Here is a 24015-nt window from a genome sequence, read left to right as displayed (position 1 = left end):
TGAGATTATGGCTTAAAAAGTTATACATAAATTGACAACCCCAATTTATTTGTATACTAATTAAGAAATACTAAGGAAACTATAATAATATAACTAAATACATATTTTATAATATAATTAATAAATTATATCATAATTGATTGATAATGTTTTACTATATATATTAAATAATATATATAACAATTATATTATTATATAACATATATAGTATATCTACTATTCATAGTTTAACATAATACTGTAAAGTATAAAATTGATATATACATACTAAATAGATAATGAATACTATTAATATAGCATAAACAAATTTATAACGAATATCACCATATATTATTTAAACCCATAAAGGTTGTTTTATATTATATTATATATTGTTATTATATATAATGAATATATTATACATATTATATATAATATATCATACATACAGTGAGACTGATGGAAGAATAAAAGAATTTTTAATTTTATGGAGTGGGACCCACATCATTAAAAAAAGACCAATCACAAGAAAGCAAATGGCAGAAGGAAAGAAGTTAAAATACTGTTAAATAAAATTAATATTGTGTATATATATATTAAAGAGTGCTGCTTGTATTTGTAGAATTAAAAAGAATACCTCTTTCATAAAATATAACCGTATAAAGCAAACATTTAATTAACATTATAAAAATACATAAAGTAACATCACATGATAAATACGAGTTTTATCGATATATTTATATATTTTTGTTAAAGAAAAGACAAGTTATGACCCTTGATTGATGATATCCCAATACATGTACCTAATTAGCCTTCTTTCATCTTTTAGCAGACAATTTGTATGGCCATTAGAGAACAGACATGACTCCCTAACACCCATGCGCCTGCAGCCTTTTTTAAAAGAAGCAAATACGCCAATTCATGAACAGAAGCCATTATCTCATTCTCACTAATTATCAATAACTATGCCTACAAAAATAGCTAAATTGATTCATTCCTAATCAATCTTTAAATACTAAATATGATAAAATCCATCAAAATTAAAACTGCATAAAATGATTTAATGTGTATATATATATATATATATTAAATTAGAGCTCACCATCTTTTGATCTAATAGCACCAGATCTCCTGCGTAGGGTATTTATATCCTGCAAAGAGATGGGTTTGAATATTAGTTCACATAAAATGAAAATATTTGTGTTAAAATATTAACTCAGTGTTTTTGCACTCACCCCTGACAAGTGTCTTGTCCACACTTTATTAAAAAAAATTAAGTTGAAGAGAAAATGAATAAAATGAAGGTTAGCTCATATTGAGGTTGGGAATAGGTTTAGTTTACATAATGAGATTGTGAATATGAATGAAAGAATGGTACTTAAAATCAAAATAATGTTTGGTTGAAACAATATTTTATTAGAAAAAAAATGTTAGGAAAAAAGAAAAATGTTAGGAAATAAAGTAAATTTACTATTATGGCTTTAACGGCATGTAAATGGCATTTTAGTTATGTTTAATGATAAATAAATTTTTTATTTATAAAATATTTTGAATATCATTATTTATCATAATTATTATATTTAAATTAAATAATTTACATTACTTATTATAATTAATGATTCTTATTTTAAATAAAAAGGGATAATTTTATTAATCTAAAAGATTGTTCCCCAATATTATAATTAAAGTGAATAATAATTTTGGTCATTCCTTCGATGTGGGAAGCATTCCACCAAAATCATTCTTTTTTTTGTGTGTGTTTTTACACCAAAGTGATCTCCCCCAACCAATTCAAATGGCCATATAAAATTAATATAAAATCAAATTTAGAAGAAATATGATAGTCACATATTCCAACACTAGAACAACCCATTGATAATTTTTTTTTTCCAAATTTCAAGTAATATTGTAACAATGAAAAATACATAATAAGCTACCTAGATTGAATCTTAAAATTGTCTGCTGACGTGGCAGACAACATAATGCCAAGACTAGCGCAATCATAGGAGACAGTGAAATGCAGAGGTGACACGTTTACCTCTGCAGATCCTTTTCGTTTTCCCGCGCATTTTGTAATCTTGGTATGCATGCATGCATGCAGCCATTCCAAGAAGGATGCCATTCTTTCTTTATTTCTTTTATACCCTGTTTTATTGAAAAGTGAGTAACAATTAAGAAGCCCTCATCACTAATCTTTGTGATTAACTTAAACAAATGATATAATTAATTAAGCTTAACTTCATGTCTTGAATAGAGAGTGTCTAATTACTATTGGATATGCGAAGAACTATACCATAACTTTATCAAATGGGTCTTGGATTCCTTGCTAACATGTGATTAAATTAATAAATTAATATCAAAACCAATCAAATAGCATCAAATACACTAAACTAATCAACAAAGTAGTGGTCCTATATACCTGTTCCACTTGTTCAAATGTTACCATTTTTTTATTGGAAATGGTTCTTGTTTAGCCTCTAATTTGATTGGCTTGGAGGTGCAAAGTATGGCAGCAAATGTTGATGAGCTTGAGCTAATTAGAGTTATATCATGTGATGACACAAAAGAGAGAATCATTAGAGCTATATTGATTATCTTAGTGGATGCAACAATAATATCACTAATAGGTTAGTTCATAGAACTTAGGCTTTACAAGTGGAATGTTGATGCAAGTTGCTACCTTTGTTAATTAAAAAATTAATCTAGACAAGCACTTCACATGGAGTTGATTTGAGGATGGGTCTATATCTTTGGATTCTTTTGCATATAATAGATAATTAGTCATGTTAATCAGGCACCTCTCCAATTAATAGTTTGGTAAAAGTGGATTAATTGTATAACTTTGTTGTGTTTTAGGAAAGCATATAGACATGAGTCTTTGATCTTGTTCCTAAATAACAAAAGTTGAAATTAACAATACATGATCATCATTTGTCCAAGAGGGTTATCCTTAATGAAGAAATCTCTAGCTCTTATATATATGTAACAAGATGATCAAAGTTGGAGTTTGAACTTTGAAACACTCTAACCAAACCAAAGTACTTAAAGAATCAATTAATAAGTCAAATCACAAATTGAAACTTGAGCCTGCACTGGCATTAGGTTTTAATTATTTTATGTTGTGAATGAATAGTGAGGGCATCTAGGCATCATTAGACCATGTCCCTATCCATTGTTTTGATCTTAGCGATTTTGTCCTCTTTAATTCTTAATTAGCACAAAGGATGGTTAACAAAAACGTCTCAGAACTTTAGAAAAGGAGAGAATGAAGGTGTGCATGCTTTATCAAGTGGACACCATAACCATTCAATTTGACCATTTACTGTGAAACCCTCTCTGAATGATGTATAAACTAGAAAAGCACTTAGTCTAAGTATATATAAGGCATATATAGGGACAAGGTAAAGCATATATGCCTCATTTAATTTGTTGCATATATTTTAACTTACAAAGCACTTATATACATAAACTGTGTGTGTGTGTGTGTGTGTGTGTTTCTCAAAGCATGAGAAAGCAAGGGTATTGAACTAGTTCACAACACCAAGAGAAAAAAAAAAGACAAAAATGATAGCAAGAAAAAAAAACATAGATGATTCTTGTACTGTACTTAAACATTTACTATTATTTTTTTAAATGTCTAATATTATCTTTGCAATTCTCTTTTCGTTCATTTTTATCTCTAAAAGTCACATCAACTATCACTTGATATTCAATCAGAGACCTATGATAATTGTATCTACTTTTAACAGTAAAATTTAAGTCAAAAGTGAATAGTGACATAATTTGTTAAACTGATATAATTTAAGGAAAAAAAAACTCATAAATTATTTTGAAACTAACAAAATATTTTGAATCTGAGAAATAAATAAAATATTTAATTGTCAAGATCTTATGTTGAATGAAAACCTAAATCATTGTAAAAGTGAAATGCGAACCATATACATATGAAACAACAATTTGAAATTACAAAAACAATAAACATCAAGGTAATTAATTAATGACATGCACCAAGCATAGCTTAAAAAAATCATGTAATATTTGAACAATATGAGGATGTGAATACCATGACATGAAGTAGAAATGCTCAAAGAAACATTTCTTTCATTCTTTCATGATCTCCTAAGAAACACAAACGCATAAGTGCTGAACAATATAATGCATTACATATCCCAAGAACATGTTGATTTAGTAACATAAAACATTATTCTTGGATGAAACAAGATTATTAATTCTAAAGCCTAATCAAGCATACCAACATAAATAAAATAAGCACCATCTAATGAAAGCAAAACTATATACAAATTTGTCTAAGTTGATGACAAGATACTAATTTTTCTTTTTTTATGCATGCCTCCTTAGATCTGACTTGCATTTGTTTCCATTAAAGGCCACTCATAAGGTTTTCTCTGAAAAATAATCTAATGTATAAGTATATTAAACTAGATTTATCCTTGGTATATAGTACTCATTATATATAAGAACATAAGATATATACCCCGGCTAGAAATCTTTCTTATTTCAGATTATGATCAAGTTAGCTAGTTTCTTTCTGAATATTAAGTTAATGAAAGTATAACATCAATCCTGTAATCTTAACACCATGATGAATCCTCTCATTAGCATCAATTAATATTCAGTACTAAGATCTTCAAAAATATGACAAACTAACATTTTGTAACAAAGTTGCATCATTACCAATAAAAACAAACTTAATCATACTTCACACACTGACTTTGATCATCATGAGCATCTGAAAAACCAGAAGAACTTTACATACCTGATCGCTCAATCAATCAATCAATCAATCAATAAGAGCTTGATCATTTCCACACCCTTCAGTCTCCAACTCTGCATTAAATTTTGTGTCTTATAACAAAGAGATACATATATAATAACAACAATCACACATAACATTATTAAAACATAATAAAAAGGTCTGAAAACAAAGCATTTTGACAGCATTAATCAAACACCCAACTCCCAATGCTGTCTTCCAAAGCAATTATTGTATATATATATATATATAAAAACTCGATCCTAACTAATCTTCATGTATGTTAGGAAAGCAAACACATTGCACCATTGATATAATATAGATATATAGATATATAAACTAATTAAGAGCTAGATAAATGGCTTCTTATCTTGATCATAACTTGGAAACTAGAAAGGTGGTGGTCTTGCATGAGGCCAAGGGAAACCATCATGAGCCAATTGCATGCCATTTGGGATGAGATTCGGAGGCAGGTTGAAGATAGGCATGGAAGAAGGGCCAGGAATGCCGGAAGGGCCACCGAGAGCAGTAGGAGAGCCACCGGGGATGTGTCCTTGGCCTGCACTGCTTGCCGGAGCATCATCGTCTTCATCATCTTCTAAAGGTAGTCTTTCATAGGTTGCATTGGAGAAGGTGGCAGCAACAACCATAACTGGACCTGCAGCGATGAGAGAGCCGACTACGCTGCCGCCGATGACTTGACCAGGGCCTCCGGCGAGGTAGACAGTGAGACCGGTGACGCCAGGAGGGGAAGGGCCGGGGAGGAAGGCACCGGTGAGGGAGAGGATCTCGAAACGGCCTTGGAGAGCAGCGACGGAGCCCGGAGCGGCGGGTTGGCGGAGAGTAACGTTGGCGACGGAGCCGGCGCCGCTGAGGACGCAAACGCCGCGTTGGCGGCGGCGGGCGAAGTTGGCGATGGAGTCGGCGACGTCGGCGCCGCTGGCGACCTCCATGACGTGGCTGCGGAGAGCGTTGGGGCTGTCACGGGTGACGATGATGGGGGGTTTGGGTTTGTTCTTGGAGCCGGGAGGGCGGCCACGAGGGCGGCGAGAGCCGATATCGACGGCGCCTTCGTGGGGTTCGCCGGAGTCGCGTTCTTCTTCATCGAGGATGTCATCGTTGGGGATGGGGTCTTTGGAGGAGGGCATGAGGTCATGATCGAGTTTCTTGGAGGAAGAGCCGCCGGAGGCTGATGATGGTGAACCTCCGGTGAGACCTAATGGTCCTGCCCACCATCTGTTTGCCATTCTTCTTCTTGTTTGCTTTGATGTGGAGAGATTTAATTAGAAGGAGTTATGTGAGTGTGAATGGTGAGAAGGAGAAGAAGAGGAAGAGGAGGAGTTGCATATCTTTGCACTCTTCTACTTTACTATATATAGATATAGATATATATATATATTGATGTTTTGATAGTTGTGGTTGGATGTAAAGATGAAAAAGAGGTTGATTGAGGAAGTACTAAAGATCAAAGGAAAAGGAAAGAGAAAGAAGGTTAATTAGTTTGGTTGTGCTATGTCTTCAAATTAAGAAGTATATACTAGAGATCAAATAAGAAGAAGAGAGGAGGAGGAGGAGAAAGAAGGTTATATACCTAGCTTGGTGATCTTTCTCTTGAAAGAAGAACTAGGTAGCTAGAGATGAGAAGAGAATAAGAAGAAGAGGAAGGAGACTGATTTGTCTAGAAAAGTACTACAGATCAAGGAAGGAGAAGAAGGAAAGGAGGTTAATTTCGTTGATATTTCTCTACAAAGAAGAACTAAATAAATCAAAGGAGAAGAAGAGGAGGAGGAGGAGAAAGGAAAAGGTTAATATGGTTGCTCTTAGAGGTAGCAAAAACTAATAGTACAAAGGAGAACAAAATTAAGAAGGAGGAGGAGAAAAGAAAGAAGAAGAGGGGTAAGAGAGAAAGCTCACCTTACTTGATCTTATTCTTGAACAAGAAATCAACTACAAAGAGTACCTAATCAAGAGCTAGCAAGTTAGATGCAAGTGAAGAATTATACAACTCAACATAAGAAATAATAAAAAAAGGAACAATAAAACCTTCTCTAGTCCTTGTATGAAAGAATACTTATATAATTTGGAAAGGTGAGAGAGCATAAGAAGTGAGAGAGAGAGAGAGAGAGAGAGAGAGAGAGTTGAAAAGAAGGCTGATATGTAGGGTCGCGTGCGCGTGGGCAGGTGGGGAGAACATCCCTTTCTCAAGCCCCAACATCCAACCCCACCCCCACATTCAACTACAGAAGAAACCACACCGCTCTTGTTGCTTCTCTTCTCTATACTCAATATATATATAGTCTAGACTAGCTGCAAGTCTTCAATACACTTAATTGGATGCCTTCTTACATCCTACTCCTATGCACCTCACCATTTTCAACTTGTGTGTGTGTGTGTGTGTGTGTTGTTGTTGTTGTTGTTGTTGTGTGTGTAGCTCTTGTGCGTATGTTTCTGTTTTGTGTGTCTATATATATATATATAACATCTACCTCCGATTATTTGGTAATTTGCTAGTGCATGAATATGTGACCATGGGTTGTGTACAGTATTTGTGTTTCTGCTGTGTGAATTGATATATATGTATATATATATAGCTAAATAACTTCTTTGGCAATTACTTTATATCCAGCTGCATGTGCATATTGATTTGAAGGTTATGTGTGTATTTGACTTCTTATTTGAGTTTATATGCACATTTCATTTTGCAACTGCTCATGAGGAAAGTGCACACGATGAAGTCATGCCTGTATTTATGCCTTAGACTGTTATACATTAAATCTCAATTGAAATCACTGTTGATCTTTGTGTAAATATTAATTTCCCTGTCAAGTGTGTGTCATTGTGTACATAACTTTTGTAATTAATTTTTTTCGCAATATTGATTTTCCGATGAAAAGAGGTTACTGGACCTTGATCACCCTCAAATCGTTCTACTATTGCAAAGGTCTTAAATGCCCTCTAAATAAGACCTCATGAGAGAGACAATGACGATGGAAAATCATTATTTTTAACTAATTAATCTGGGACAATATTACATTTATTTTGAACAATCTAACAAAACGAGAGTGCAACAGAATTTTCATTAACAACATGTTTAATGTAAACGAAGAAACTATCAACTACATTCTTCTCAATTGCCCATTAGCAGCCCTAGTTTGGGACCATTACAAGCCCGTCCAACTCTTTTTTTGTAAGAGATATTGGGACAGAAGACTCTATAGCCTCTAGAGCCCCTCTTTTTAGAGATAATGTGAAAGTAGACTCCGTAGCCTCTAGAACCGCATTATTAGGGCTATTTGTTGGTTTATCTAATTATATATAGAACGTAACACTCATATCTTCACATGCACTATATTACCATGTTATTCGATTATTGTCAACGTTAATCGCTCACGTTTTACTTAATGTTTGCAGCGCTATAAGGCAAAAAACAAGACTAGAGAAGTTCATGCCGACATTAATTAAGTGTAACATCAACTTTGTGCTATCATGGGCTACTAATTAACTCTAAAAATCACCCCCACATTGCTAATCTAGAGACCACTCTCATATCAATCTATCTTATTTTGCTAACACAAATGCTACTTGGTCTTTTTTGGCGAATATATAAATCCTTCTATCCTATTTGGTTGTATTCTTCTACCGGTGGATTGTTTTAGGGTTTTATTTTGTTTTTATTTATTGTTCTTGTATGTTAGATGTTTTTGTTATTATTATTTTTTTTTATAATAAATTATGATTTATAGAACCTTTCATGTATATGTATATATAAATATATAAAGAGGAAAGTAACTTGTTTACGGTTCTTTTCCTTTGAATATGTGTGTGTGTGTATATATATATATATCAAAGACCAACATTCACTAAAAACAAGAAGAACAAGTCAAAGTTTAATGATTCGTCTTACCCTGCTTCTTAGGTTTTCACCTAATGACATTGTACTAAATTATAACTCATAAATATTATTCTTTACAAATCCATTTGAATTTATCAAAATATATTCAAGTCCACCCACAACTCATCCCCTTTTTTGTATGCATCCTCATCTTATTCAATTCAACAAATTATAGATTACTTTACCAACTCTATCAATATTAGTTTATAGCATAAAGAAATCCATATTTTAGAAGATAATCTATAACTGAATATTTATTATGTTTAAGTCAGCCAACAAAACTTGTTTACCAATGAAGCCTCCATTTGTCTAATCCTAATTATTTTCAAATAACACAAGCATTCAACTTCCATTATTATTCTATTATGAAGTAAGAACAGAGAAAAACCATGTCATCACTTGTCACCATTTGGTGCATTATAGACTATTTAATTTATTAAGCAAACCACCAAAGAATATGTTTTATATATATATATATATATGCATGTTTCTTTCTCTTTTGCCAACATGTATCTTTTGTCATATAATATCATTGAATCTAAAAGTTTGCTTTTTATAAAAAAAAGATGTTTTTTTAATATAATTATAATAAAATAAGTAAATATCAGTAGTTGATTTGGAGTTTGGTAAATGGTAATGCACCCTTGTTAAAAAATATGAGAGAGATAAATTTTAACATAGATTTTTTTTCTCAGATTACATATGTATATTTAAATTTATATTAAAATAATCCAAATAATTTTGGGATTTTTTTTATAATGTGGACAAGCCACCCAAACATGTACTTTTTATTATTATATATTAATCATACATACATTGGGAGAGAATCAAACCCTTGATCTTCTGCATGAGAGTCAAGTGTCTTAACCGTATGGGAGTCATATATTTTTTACTATTTTGGTATCGATACTTTTTCACTAACTTTTTTATCATTATATTTTCAAAATATTCAATATAATCCTTATATGTTTTTTTAAGCATTATATTTGTGACTGTCACATGTCATATATCTGTAATACTCCTACAAAATTGTTTTATTCAGTTTTTCAATCAAAATGGAAACTAAAAATGACTCAATATGACATAGTTTATCTAACTTAACAAGTTCTTTCATGTCATTATCAAAAATATAAATATATATATATATATATATATATATATATTTATATAAATTATATTAATATAGCTTAAATTGATAACACACGCATCACTTCTTCCATGAATAATGAAAAAAAACTTGAAAAAAAAAATTAGAGGGCTTCATTAACCAAAATTTTGAAAATATATTAAAATAAACATACATAGATAAAATAATAATAAATAAAAAGGGTTTGCCCCTTTCTACATAAAAGTAAGTAGAGATAAGCTAATTAGTGAAAATAAATTACTTTGGTAGTTCTTACAAGTTAATTAGGGATAATATTGGGTACTCAATCAAAAGACCACAATTAATCTAACAATGTACTTAGAGCCAAGTACATGATTTAATATAGCACATGCATGTGGGATTTTGTATTAATTCTTGGACTCTAGCACTTGTGGACCATCTAATAATTCATACCATTGAGCATAATACAAGACTTGTGGGTCATAGTCCATGCAATGTACATTGAATTATCTATACCAGAATTTAAGCCTATCAGAGCATTAATCAAAGCTCACATAATTCAACAACCAAACCAATTAAAGGACTCCAAAAGTTGTGCATCTTGACTAGCTGTTAGTTCAATCAATTTTATACTACTTTATTTTGTCTCTCAAATAAAATATAGGTTTGGAAATGAAGATGAATAGATCAAGGGAGAAAAATAAGATGAAAAAGAAAATTTGTTCTCTTAGTTTTATTGAGAATAAAGAAAAATGATGTAATTTTTTTTAAGAATATTGCCATGTGAATGATTAGTAAAAAATTAGCCAATGATAGTTTGAGATATCATATATTAATATCGGATCTCTTATTTAGGGTATTTGTGTTCGATTGAAAAAAGATGAGTTGAATTTTAGCTCATGCAGGATAAGAGAATATGTGCGTTTAGATATTAATTTCACGTATATGCACTCCATTAATATTGTGTGTCCACATTATTCAAAAAAATAAAAAATAAAAAATAGTTTTTATCTTATATATTTTGAATTGGCATGAGTTGATATTCTAAACTTTCAAAATCCATGTTTTAATTTTTTCCTATGGTCAACAAAACATTATATTTATTTCCCACATTTTTTAATGAAAAATAATTAAAAAAAAATATACAAGTCTTGATGGCTATCTAAAATCAAGTACATTAATTAAATGAATACCAAACAACATCACTTCATTCAAGTCAGCATTGAGCTCTATACAGTTTTGGATTTGATTGAGATAACTATATAACTATAAATTAATCTATCATTAATTTTTAAACTATAGTATTAGTGGAAGAGATTAAGACTCACTAACAACAATTAGTTTATTTTTAAGGCTATAACCTAAAAATTATGGGCCCAAAATCAAAATGAAAACACCATAATTAATTTTTTAATTCGTATTCTACCCATTTAAATTTTTCTTTCATACATATCAGTTTCACTCATTAAAAAAGTAAGTGGTGATGTATGTCATGAAATCCTCTTATATGCTTCAATTATTGGATGGATACCAATGAAATTAAGTAAAATAATTATTAACATATAAAAAGATTTATCATCTCCTATCTTATTTAAGCCAATTAATTAAGAATTAAATAAATTAATAATAATACTAGTAATACGATCAAAGTCTTTGTTTGTTGATTTGTTGATTTTAGGGGCATTTGATAGACATATCAAGTTAACTATAAATTGATATTAATCTATCCTTTATCGTACTCATTAAAAAAATTCACAATCCCGGTCAAAGGTACATTGAGAACAATTAAATACTTAATGACTATTTCTTTTAAATGAGAATTATTTTCATATTAATAAAATATAGTGGTGATTAAAAGTTTCATCACAATAAAGAATAATGAATAAATTTGTTTTAAATAAATAAAAAAGTTTTAAAATTTCCATATATATATAAGCCTAAGTGTGCAATTAAACAATTCAAAAACACATGCTGTGGATACACTGTTCAGTGATCTACTTTCAATGAGCCCATGATTGAAAAGATCACCAAATAAATCATAAGCTTTTGAAAACCATCCATCAAATTGCATTCCATATGTATTAACAATCTCAACAGTGAGGCTATATATTCTTAACTGATCCAACAAGTACTCATTTTGATTTTTATAGGTCTTGATGAGGCTAAACTTATGTTTTTCATTAATCATGCAAGAGGCTAATTTTTTCTCTATATTTAAAAAAAAAACTTTTAATTTGTCATGTATAGCAAGCACAAGTTACTAATTAAAAAAAAACTTGCAATTTAGACCGGGTTAACCCTTTAAACTATCATGGTAGTCAGCTTTATATTTTTGTTATTCATCTCGTGATGCATATCAATCATGCGCTTTTAAAATTATTATTATTATTATTATTATTAAAAATCATAATAATAAGCAAGATCACCAAAATATCTCATTTTTCTAAAGAAACAGAAAAATTACTCATCTTAAAAAAAACCTCATCTATATCATACATGTTAATTAGACATACAAATTCAAAAAATTATTCCTGAAATGGTGAAGTATAAATAGAAATTTCATTTTGGAATTATATCATACATGTATGACCAATAAATATGTCTCCCTTTACTTCCTGTCTTTCATCTTATCATCAGATACTTTTCCTTATGAGCTATGTGTTTTCTTAATGCAACTTTATCAAAAAGAATTAGCAACCTTGATCATAATTGTTTATGATTTTATTATTAATTTGCATGAACAAATTGTTTTGTTAAATGATTTGCTGTAGCAAACATTTCAGAATTCTCAAATATTAAAATACTAGTTCCACATTGATATCAATTTAAATATACATACTTAGTTTTTTTTTTTTTAATCTTATCAGCTCAAGTTTTTTAAGTTAAATCAAACCATAAATATAAATCTTAAGTTTTTACAATTGAATCATACCCAAATAATATGTTTAATTTATATCTAATGTTAATCATTTTAAAAAAAAAAATCCTTCACTCTTTTTCAAAAATTTACATTTCAAGTTGATTTATAAAACGTATTTAAATAAGAATAATAATGAGCAGCAAAATTGTTGGACAATTAAGGAAAAAAAAAACCTTTCTAGTCAAAATATATATATAAAAAAAATCTATAAAACATACAATAAAATATAAGAACATTCATTATCTTTACAATGAACCAGCACAATTAACATTTTCACAAACCAGGGACCATTTCCTCAAGTTAAAAAATAAATAAGTAAAATTTATTTCATCGGCAATGCCGAAAAATCAGCTCAGTATCCTGTTGACTATTTACCAAATTAAACCATTTTGTGATCCAAATGAATTAAACAGCATGCAATCAAGAAATGCAGGGACAGTTTGACAAAGTAGAGATATGAATGTGCCATTAAATCCTCAGCATATAAAAGCTATCACATGATAGATCTCATCTTTCATAAAGATTCATCAGTCATCACCATCTTTCAATATGGTGCATTCATTCTTCTACTTAAAGGCTTCAGACAGAATTGAGTCAGCTTCAGCAGGTTCCCTGCCAGAAAGAAAAATCAGTCAGAAATGCCAAAAAAGAAAAATCGAAAAGAAATTCAATTTTCCGGGGTAGTATTCCTTCACATTATTAACTTAAATTCATGCGGTTGGGGGATATCGAACAATTGATGGCATTCGGTTGTATTGTATGTAGTCCTTTGATCAGCAATGAAAGAGCGGTATCAGATCGAACATTGTATGTCAGAGATGTCAGATTAATTTCATCAGGTTGAACCTTGCTTTTGCGGAGAAGTCCTTTACACGGTCTAAGAAACATCGATGAGAAATGAGAAACACCAAAATTGCGACAGTATAAACGGTGAGAATGCATATAAGTTAAAGCATTTGCATCAGTAGCAAGCCGTACCTTGAGAGTTTCGGCAAACTTTGTTCAAAAGGCTGCAGGAACATAAGCTGAGCATAATGTAGCCTAATAACGATTAGTGCCATCAAAATATATCAATGGTATTTTTCTCGCAGCATAAAGGAATGTGTTGTTTCATGCATGTAATATAAGAGTAACAGAGTATCTTTCCAATAACAAATAAATGTTACACTTCAAACACCATGTTGTGAGATTAAACACCATAATATCGGAGAACGAACATTATTCTTCAATGAAATATAGTAAAACAGGAAGAAACATGTTACTATAACTTCATTCAAGCAATCCATATCAGACATTAGACAAATAATCACATTTACCAATTAGAATCATGTTTTCTGATGAGAATGAAAGAAAAAAAAAATGAGTGTCAACACATATGGATATGGACGATATCAAAATCTCCACAAGAACAAACAACGTTTATCGATTGAATGAATTGTCAAATTTTGCCATTGATATGATAAACATCTGAATTGGAAGTACAATATATACACTAAGAGTCAGGATTCCATACCTTCAAAACAAAAACACAATCAACTTCTGTGCCCCGCTGAGGGGAATCTTTGATGAGGAAAAAGAAATCCAACACCAAAACTTCACATCTCTCTGCTGCTTTAAATAAGAACGATAGAAGGTAAGTTCAGTATTTGCATCTTCCAATCCATACAATCATCAAAGTCCAAACTACTTGTACAATCCAACAAAGCGTTCTGCTGCTGCTCATATCGGCAAATATAATTCAGTCCAATCAAAAGCTCGCAAATTGCTGCTTCCATTTTCATTCTATCCGCAAAATACAAAGTCTCAATAAGAAGAACATTAGACCTCAAAACAATCTGCTGCTGCTCAAAGTTCCTCTCCGTCTGCCACCTGATCATGTTATGAGCCATCGGCGCCAACCAGCTCAAAATCTTTTCCATTGCCTCCTTCCAATCATGTGCCATATGAGCATCATATATCGCAAGATTCTTAACATACGACTTCAAACTCTTCTTCAAAGCCATCCTCAAGCTTGAAGGCAACATCTGATACAAATCATCCCTTGCTTCCTCCCCAACAAGATGCGGATACCGCAACAACTTCTCTATAATGATAATAACATTAGCATAATGCAAACCAAGAGCAGAACCACCAACAGATGATCCCGGGGCAAGCATTGTCAAACTACTCTTCGGACCAAACCAAGACTTCCCATTCTTCCCACATTTCTGCTCTCCACTGAATGGAACACCACTATAAGGAACAAGAGAACCAGTGAAGTAATAGCTCTCACTTTCAAAATGCTCTTCAGTGAACTCATCCTTCAATGGAGCAGAGCTACTCAAGCTAAGGCATTCAAGGAGAAGTCTCCGGGGACTGGTTCCACAATGAAGACGAAGGTTTTCAGACTGGAAATCCCTGTTCTCTGAACGAATAGGTCCTGAAACTCCGGGCCGGTGGCAAAGTTGGCGGCTTTCACTAAATTCAATGCTGTCCAGGCCGAACACAACGCGAAGCTTGGCGTGGATGGTGCACACTGAGCGAGCTAAGAGAAGGACAACTTTATCAAAGGTCTGGTTCCAGAGAGAGGAGTCACGGAGATGGCGCACGTCGTGGCGCTGCCATTGGATCTTCTGGTCGAGAGCACGGCGAGACTCGTCAGTGGGGAGTGCGAGCTTCTTCGCGGATTGCTCGAGATCGTTCAAGGCCTCGAGCTCGGCGTAAAGAGCGGTGGTGGAGGCGACGAGGCGCTCCATCTTGCGGACAGCGCCGTCAATGTCTTTGGTAAGGAAGCCGAGGCGGGCGGGGTCGAGACGGGCACAGAGGAGGTCGGAGTAGACGTGCTCGAAGCCAGAGAGAGAGGGGTGGGAGCAGCGGCGGCCGAGACGGGCGGCGACGGCTGCGATGCGGTTGAGAGAGTCGAGCTTCTCGGCGAGAGAGAGGGACAGGAGGTAGTGCTCGTCGGAGGAGACAAGGGAGCGGATGGCGTGGGAAGCGAGAGTGTCGGAGCGGAGACGAGAGATCTCGGCGTCGGAGAGGGAGCGGTAGAGAAGCACGGCGCGCGACATGGCGCTCGCCACCTCGAAGGAGAGGATGCCGACGGTAAGGTTCTTCTTCTCGGCCGCCGCCAGCGCCGGCGAGCTCGAGCTCCTCCTCCGCATCCTGTGCATCAAACTCTCCGCAACCATCAAAGACTGGATTTTTCTCTCGAATTGGTTAAAATTAGAAGTGAAAGATTGAAACTTTGTTGAGAAATTCAAAGAATGAAGCCTGAAAGAGGAGAGATCTGAGATTTTTTTGCTGAGAAAATCAAAAATGAAAGATTTTTCTAGTGGATTGGTTGGGATTAGGAGTGAAAAACAGGAACTTTGTTGAGAGATTCAAGAAATGGAGTTGCAAAAAGAAGAGATCTGCAATTTATCAGGAAGGATGAGAAGCTCTGTGAGAAGAAAAGTGAAAGGAAAGATTGAACCTTGTTGGAAAGCTCCATGAATGTATCTTTGGAGTTCCAGCTGTGGACAAGAGACTTTAAATGGAGAGAGAGAGACAGAGACAGAGACACAAAGAGAGAGACAGAGAGGAATTTGGATAGGTTGGCAGTGAGCTGACCTTGGGTGTGGGATCTTTTTCTCTACTTTTCTGTTGTTTTTCCAATTTTTGATTTTTCTGGAAGAGTGGACCTTCTGATCGCTGCTTGACTTTTTGTGGGCTGGTTGTACAACTCCATTGATGGTCTTCAATATCTGTTGATTTTTTTTGGTTAAGGAGCTGTTCCACTTCTGCTGCTCACATTGCTGCTGCAACAATGGAATTGTTAATGAGAAATGATTCACAAAAGTCAAGATACTAAATAAAATCACAAAGCATTCATATTTCTTTATTATTATTTTTAATATCAAAACATGTCTGCCATGAATTATGTGGAATGATTTTGATGCAAAGAAGCCACAATGAAATGAATATGTGGGAATGATTTTAATGCAAAACTTTTCATGAACTTTGTTGTAACTTTTTTTATATCTCCAAGAGTGAAAAGAGAGAAATTGAGAGCAGGTGCAATGGTTAGGGACACAACCTGCTCCAACTTGGTAAAAGCTCCCATTACATCCACACTTTGTCCATTCATGCTTTGTCTTTCTTAATGTTTGGTTTCTTTGTCCCCATTGCTTCTTTTTGTCTGAAGTAAGAGGCTTCTTCTATCTTTTTGACTGCTCAGGTTTGGTCTGATGTCAAAAGAGAATGGGGTTGGTGAAATGGTGATGTTGGTTGTCTTTAAAGAAGGGAATGCTTGGCTCTGAGAAAACCTTGGAAAGCTTTAAAAAATCATCTTTAAAACCCTAAATGCTGTGTGAGAACATACTATCAAAAGAATAACTACATTACTCTTATAGATGAGATGTCATGCTCTAATTGAGAATTGGTTACTTACTGCCAAAGAGAAGAAGGTTCAGTTCAGATCAGCTAATCTCAAACAGTGATTGCTGTCATCTCTTGAATGACATGAAACAAATAAATAAATAAATTGTTTACTTGGACGCTAAATGTGACATTGTCACTGCATGTTTTTCTTGATCAAACAATAGTTAGGGATAAACCACAAACGACAAAATGATTAAAAAAAATACTGTATAATGCACCAAAAAATTAAATATAATTAATTCAGAGTTACATAAACATTGATAAAACAACTAAATATTACATGTAATTTGAGGATATATAAGTGAAAAAAAAAATAGAAACTTTGAAAATTTTCATAATTACCATTACATTTTTAAAAATATATTAATTGGACTACAATGCCAGGCAACTGAGTTAACCAACAGATTTACAGACACAGAAATATGAAGTAATCTACAAATAAAATAAAATAAAATAAAAAAATAAGAAACGGTAAGAAATGAAACTAGAGAAGTTATTAAAAAAGACATACAAATAAACACATAAGCTAACTGAAATTAAAAAATTATAAGTATATTAAACAATCAAATATAATCACAGCCTGGTCAACTGTGTGCTAAACAAGGAGATCGGTGCACTTCGGTGATTTTTATTTAAAATAGATGCTATGATTTTGTTAAAATTTCTTGTAACCTGGAATATTTGTAACCATTGATTAAAAAAAAAACTTCAGAGTGATGGTAGACAATTGTTCTTTTATTTCGAAAAGTTAATAAAAATTAGTGTTATACCTTTGATTAACTCCAACTTTCTCTGCAGCAGAGTATGGAATTCTTCTGATATGTCCATGACCTGCTTCACCATCAAAAATAAGTAATTCATCAGTAAATGCATACAAATTTCCTGGTTCTACAAAAAGGTCATTTTTTTTATTTCATAACAGTTAAGGATTAGATTAAGGTAGATTCAGTAATAGATTTATAATCAATTTGGTTAAAACAAAAGAAAAGACTTAAATTGAAGAGTGAGCTTTCTCTATCATGGAGCTAATGATACAAAAGAGAACATGAATTGAAGTAGAAAAATCTTATCACTCCAGGAAATATTTCCTAGAAATCAAAATGCTGAAAGTAAAATTGTAAAATGAGAATTATTCATTTTATATTCATACAGAGGACATCCCAAATGAACAAACATTTGGGGGGATATTAAAAATTTCAAAGTATGACGGTGAGGAAACCACTTCTCTTCACAGAATACAACTGATCTTGAAGGTTTATCAATATCACTCAAATTTCCCCAATTAACAAAGGTGTGAAGAACGAAATGGATTTACCAAATAACATCGCAGAAGAAAAATAAGAACCAGAGGCAACATTATCTAATTTCTTCAATACCAAGTAACCTATTTGGTCATAACTCCAATAACAAGGCAATGAAATCTGGCCAATAAAAGATGTCCCACAATCTCATTGTCAAACTCCGAGTCCCAAAAGTCCATTATAAAACTTTGATTTCAAGGTAATTTGTAAAGTAAGCTTAAACTCCCATGCAAGGACCACCTTTCTTAACGGAAACTTATGAGCTGAACATAATCTTGTTTTTCTGATATATATTTTAATAGGATGGATTTTGAGGCAAATAGCGAAAGGGTTTAGAGCTGATGCATAATTGAAATGACACGGTCCCGTAGGTCTAAATCATTACTGCAGAACAAGAAAAAGCAGTAACCAAAGAGTCAATACACACATCATCATCACTATGGTTCAACAGAATTGTTGAATTTCAAAGATCTGATGGTCCTGAAATGATTCATATTCTACAGAATTGTCAAATTTCAAAGGTTAGTTGGTCTCCTATGAACTTCAGCCACTTCTATGGCATATGCAAGAAAGCTGTTAGGCACCGAAGGTTTCATATGTCCTCAACTCACCATTGAGTTCTGAATTTCATCCTCAATGGGAATTAGGGTAAGAGAACTTAGACTTAACATTGCTGCTGTATGCCATACAAGAATGACCAACAACTGTAGTTCAACTAAACATTTCCACAAACTGATTGCAAAGACTTTCCAATCTGAAAGTTATTTTACAAATATTCTACCTCCTAATTTCCCACAATATGAATATAGTTTTTCCAACAAATTAAGGTAAAACGATGGAAGTACCAGATATTCTCATAAGCTTTTATTTCACCTACACTTCTTTGGATTTCTGAGTAAGCAAAGTCTGCATTCTTGATATTGAGAGAGACGAAAATAATGACCGCGAAGAATATAGGCTTTCTCTGCAGTCAGCAATCTCGCCATTGACTTCTTTCCCCATCATAGAGATAATATCCTGAAGGACTTTGTTAGCCCTGGTGAAAATTTTCTTCCCCCTTTTTTCCCTGTAGCACATTCTACACTCCACCTGCAGCTCAAATAGAGTTAGTAGACGGACTGGAAAAAACTCACAGTTGCACCACAATCAATTAGGATCAAAGAATAAGGCTGCGTCCAGTTGCTCTTTACTGCACATATTCCAATGACAAAGTACTCATCAGAACAACTGGAGAAAAAAAAAATCAATTATGCATTTATATTAGAGGTTATGGCCATGGCATTGCATAGAATAAACAACAGACAGGTTATTAAATAGTCATTCTTCTACTAAAAAGTCTTATTCAAGGTTTCATTATTCATGCCATTTGAGTGCATATTATCTGCACTTGCTCAAGCATACTATCAGGTTTGAACAGCATAAAGCTAGGATGGCCAATTGGTCAAGTTGTTCGTGAGAAGCTTATGATTGGCTCAAAATTTCAAGCAATCAAAGCAAGCTCAAGCAAGAACCTGTTGGATTGAGCTTGGCTTGATAACTCAAAAATATAATATAATAAATAATATATCATTCAATATTTTATAGAACATATTACCATATAAATAACAAACACAAGGCTTCCTATCCAATGGCCCATATCATATTATCTAAAAACCATACATTTGAAGTTTCAGTCCAACTGGTCATGGGATTGCTCTAGCTCTATCACTCTATCTCCAAGCTTCGTCAAGCTCCACCTTCATGTCTCCATTGAGGACCACCTTCAAGCTCCCCACCTCCAAGCTTTGTTGAGCTTCACGCCTCCACTAAAACTCTCTCCCTAGGGCTGTGCTCACCTCTGGTTAGCTTCACTACACAACCCTGGTGGCTTGAAGCTCTATCCCGCTGGTTAGCATCCAACCAAATATGATTCTAATTTTGGACTAAATCAAACCAACTCAATTCCTAGAAATTAAAATCAAGTCATGCTTGAGAAAACATATTCAAACTCAAGCTCAAACTAACTACTTTTGAACCAAGCTAGACCTGAGCCCCAGCTCAATCAAGTTCATCCTGCTTACAGCCCTAAGCATAGCTGGCAAAACCAACAGTTATTATGCACATTATCAAAATTGAAAGACAAGTATCAAACAATCCATTAGGACAGAACACAATTTTCTAATGGACAGATGGCTTTGTAATTAACCACTGATGGATTCATAGTTAATAGTGTGTAATATACACAGAAACCATTAATCCAATTGAAACAATAAGGCTTCCTATGTGTTGCAGATATATTATTTTTTTCTTAAAAAAATTATGATTTGTTACCAATAATCTTGGCAAGAACAAGCTCCTTCACTGAAACGATGAAAACGATTTCTATCCCTCATAATGATTACTCTATCATATATCTTGGAGAGAATCTTGGTAGCAGCATGGCAATCATCACAAACTCGAAGGTTCTTCACTATCCTTATTGGGGTACCTGGGGCTGTGTTTATAAGACTAAAAGCCAACGCCAATTTCTCACTATGATAGGCAAGTGATGTTTCTTTCTCCTCCTCATCAATGTTCAATAGCACAACCGAGGTGTCAACCCTATGCCCTGCCTGTTTCAGCATCTTTTGCATCTCCGCCAACATCACCTTAATATCCTTGCTTTGCGGATGTGAATCATCTCCCATAACAAATTCATGGACCAATCCATTCAATTCAACTGAACTAAGCCCCGGGGTTTTCTTTACCCTGGTATCCCTCATAGCCTTTCTCACTTCTGCCACATCATTCCACCTGTTCTGGATAGCATAGATGTTTGAAAGCAGTACATTGTAGCCACTACTACTTGGATCCAGCTTACGAACCTCTCTTGAGACTTCATCAACCAACTTTGGGTTTTTGTGAATCTTACATGCAGCAAGAAGTGCTCCCCATACGACAATATTTGGCGCAACTGGCATTTTCAATACCATTTCATATGCCTCATTAAGCTGCCCAGCCCGACCGAGTAGATCTACCATGCATCCATAATGCTCAACCTTCGGGACTAGTCTAAATTCTCTCTCCATTCTATCAAAAAACTCTTTGCCCTTCTCCACCAAACCTGAATGGCTGCATGCATGAAGGAGAGCGATCAATGTGACATCATTAGGTTTCACTCCCTCTTCCTGCATCTGGCTAAAGAGTTCAATCACTTCATTTCCGTGCCCATGCATTGCAAGCCCACTCAGCATTGCATTCCACATGCACACGTCTCTCTTAGTAGTGTCACTGAACAAGGTGTAAGCTTCATCAATTTCCCCACATTTTGCATACATGTCCACCAGTGCTGTCACAAGCACAACACCAGATCCTATTCCTAGCTTTTCAATGTAAGCATGGACCAGCTTACCACGATCTAGAGCTCCATTCTCTGCACATAAGGATACAAGATTAACCAGTATCACCTCATTCAGCTCTGCTCTTGCTTCTTTCATTTGATGAAATATATCAAATGATTTGTCAAGCAGACCAGCCTGTGTGTATCCTGATATGATAGCAATCCAGGACATGGTGTCCCTGCTGTTCAATTGATCAAACAACACTCTCGCACTTCTAGTATCCCCACATTTCCCATACATATCCACAAGTGCTGTGCCCAAACTGTTTGATATCTTGAATCCATTTCTAAGCACATAGCAATGAAGCCATTTTCCCATCTTCAACACCCCTCTTAGCCCGTACTCCAGCACCAAACTCAGCATAGTGATCTCGTTTGGATAAAACTTCTCATCCAACATTTGCCTGAAAAGCTGCATTGCATCTCCTAATTTTTCACAGCGAATATATCCAGCAATCATCGCAGACCATGATGCAGTGCTCCTCTCACTCATTTGATCAAAAACCTTCCGTGCAACCTTAACACACCCACACTTGCCATACATATCAATCAGCGCAGTTGAAGCATTAATCCCTGGCAACTCACAAAAAGCATTTTTGAGCAAGCAAGCATGCATTGCTCTTCCAGCTCTAACATCTCTCACATCAGCGAACAAGTTGATAATATTTATCATCGCAATCTCACTAGGCTTCACTCCCAGCCAAAGCATTTCCTCAACAAGATCCACAGCTTCGCCAAAGCACCTACCGCGAGCGTAGCTTCGGATCATAGTGCTCCACGAGACAACATCTCTCTCAGGCATTTCATCAAACACCATCTCCGCACAACCCAAACTACCACATTCCGAATACATCTGCATCAAAGCATTGTAGACGAAGATATCCTTATAGAAACCCGACTTGAAAGCGAAGCCATGGACCTCCATACCTTGTTTCACGGCGGATAGTTGCGCGCACGCCTTGAGGACCGAAGGCAGGGCGAAGTTATCGACGAAGGCGGCGGTGCGGCGAGCATGAGCGTAGAGGTTGAGCGCGCGGAGAGGCTGGTTGGCCTTGAGGTAGGAGGTGAGGAGGGAGTTGAGGTGGAGATTGGCTCTGAGCATGCGCGCAAGGTGTTCGCTTTGGTGCGAGCTCTCATTGGGACAGAGAGGGAGAGGTTGAGATATCGCTGCCGAGGCTCTGAGCACCACCACTGTCATGACTCATAAGTGAGGCGTTCATGTTTTTGGGGAAAGTGATTTGAAGTGGGGAAATGTAGATAAGGAATATCAATTCTTGTATTTTTTTTTGTTTTTTTGGTGTTTATTTGTCATAAAATAAAAATAAAACTGAAGAATTTAAATATAAAAAATTTTGGCAAATAAGGGAAAGTGAGTTTTTAGATTGACTCACTTTTCTACTTCAGTGAAAAATTGTTGAAATGAGTTTCGTTCAAAATCCACTTCAGACAGGAGTGGAGAAATAATACCACACCCATTTTAGAACAAATGAATACTAGAAATGGAGAAAATTAGACCACTTGCTCTCACTTCTCCTCACTTCCCTAGAAATGAACTACACTCCAAAATCCATTTTGAGTAAATTGATTAGTTGATAATTAAAAATTTATAAAAAATTATATTAATTTTTCAAAATTATCTTTATTTAAGATATGTTTTAAAAAATATATAGTTGAATATAATTTTTTTGGAAGTTGTAGAAGTAGGATAAATTTGAAAAATAATATTTAATGATTTACAAATTTTCTAAATAGACAAGTAAAAGAGACTAAAGAAAACCTCTAAGATAGAACAAGTAAAAAAGACTTAAGGGAGTATATTATATTGAAAATATGTCATCTATAGTTGTGTGCAGATGTATTGTTTATTATTAATGTTTGTTAACAACTATTAAATTATTATTTAACGGTTATTATCTTTATAGATACTGTGTGAGAATCATTGTATATGATCACTGTTTGACATTATTTGACACTATTGTATTTTTGATACCGTGCATCAATAGATCATAGTCCTATAATACAACTCCAATAGCTATTGGGGATATCCCTAAATTGGGGTTATCATATCTATTATATATTATTAATACATAGGTGAATTTTCACACTAATCCCTGAATAGGAAAGAATTGCAAAATTAAATAAGAGTTTCTTATAAGTGAAAGAAAAGTCACTTGACTCATGAGTCATGAGGGGCTATGCCAATAATTAAATATATTATATTGAAAATACGTAAGTACACAATGTACTATTTATTAGAAATGTTTTTTAACAACTATTGAATTGTT

At 33.9% G+C, this 24015-nt stretch overlaps 2 protein-coding genes across 18 annotated transcripts; both read right to left on the bottom strand.

Annotated features, from left to right (window-relative positions):
- Positions 1–1853: 1853 nt before the first annotated feature.
- Positions 1854–6433, bottom strand: LOC120269517 (AT-hook motif nuclear-localized protein 20-like). Of its 3 annotated transcripts, XM_039276864.1 has the most exons (3): positions 4757–6433; positions 2399–2512; positions 1854–2124 (listed from the first exon to the last, which is right to left on the bottom strand). In XM_039276864.1, exon 1 carries the CDS (start codon positions 5998–6000, stop codon positions 5143–5145), a length of 858 nt encoding a protein of 285 aa, XP_039132798.1. In that variant the 5' UTR covers positions 6001–6433; the 3' UTR covers positions 1854–2124; positions 2399–2512; positions 4757–5142. The 3 variants fall into 3 exon arrangements, with proteins under 3 accessions (XP_039132798.1, XP_039132790.1, XP_039132802.1); XM_039276856.1 differs by having other exon boundaries at positions 1854–2512; XM_039276868.1 differs by lacking the exon at positions 2399–2512.
- Positions 6434–12936: 6503 nt separating this feature from the next.
- LOC120280299 (pentatricopeptide repeat-containing protein At4g21065-like) lies at positions 12937–22958 on the bottom strand. Of its 15 annotated transcripts, none has more exons than XR_005542313.1 (8): positions 19218–19375; positions 17842–17902; positions 16728–16875; positions 16262–16449; positions 14187–15814; positions 13652–13714; positions 13378–13550; positions 12937–13285 (listed from the first exon to the last, which is right to left on the bottom strand). XR_005542313.1 is itself a non-coding variant. In XM_039287131.1 (5 exons), exons 3-5 carry the CDS (start codon positions 16776–16778, stop codon positions 14287–14289), a joined length of 1767 nt encoding a protein of 588 aa, XP_039143065.1. In that variant the 5' UTR covers positions 16779–16875; positions 17842–17902; positions 19218–19375; the 3' UTR covers positions 14018–14286. The 15 variants fall into 15 exon arrangements, 5 of the variants coding, with proteins under 5 accessions (XP_039143065.1, XP_039143080.1, XP_039143032.1 ...); XR_005542311.1 differs by having other exon boundaries at positions 12938–13285; positions 13652–13698; XR_005542309.1 differs by lacking the exons at positions 12937–13285; positions 13378–13550; positions 13652–13714; positions 14187–15814 and adding exons at positions 20683–22583; positions 22658–22796 and having other exon boundaries at positions 16322–16449; positions 19218–19599.
- Positions 22959–24015: the final 1057 nt, after the last annotated feature.

Source organism: Dioscorea cayenensis, chromosome 2 (genome assembly GCF_009730915.1).
Source record: "Dioscorea cayenensis subsp. rotundata cultivar TDr96_F1 chromosome 2, TDr96_F1_v2_PseudoChromosome.rev07_lg8_w22 25.fasta, whole genome shotgun sequence".
Taxonomy (NCBI): Eukaryota; Viridiplantae; Streptophyta; class Magnoliopsida; order Dioscoreales; family Dioscoreaceae; genus Dioscorea; species Dioscorea cayenensis.
Note: the sequence above shows the minus strand (reverse complement) of the source record. Positions and strands in the feature narration are given on the sequence as shown.

Coding starts and splice junctions, on each gene's coding strand:
- LOC120269517 (XM_039276856.1), bottom strand. CDS start 6,000: ATGGCAAACAGATGGTGGGCAGGACCATTAGGTCTCACCGGAGGTTCA.
- LOC120280299 (XM_039287098.1), bottom strand. CDS start 22,928: ATGACAGTGGTGGTGCTCAGAGCCTCGGCAGCGATATCTCAACCTCTC. Junction 19,600..20,682: donor TGTTCTTGCCAAGATTATTG/GTAACAAATCAT, acceptor TTTTTTCTCCAG/TTGTTCTGATGAGTACTTTG.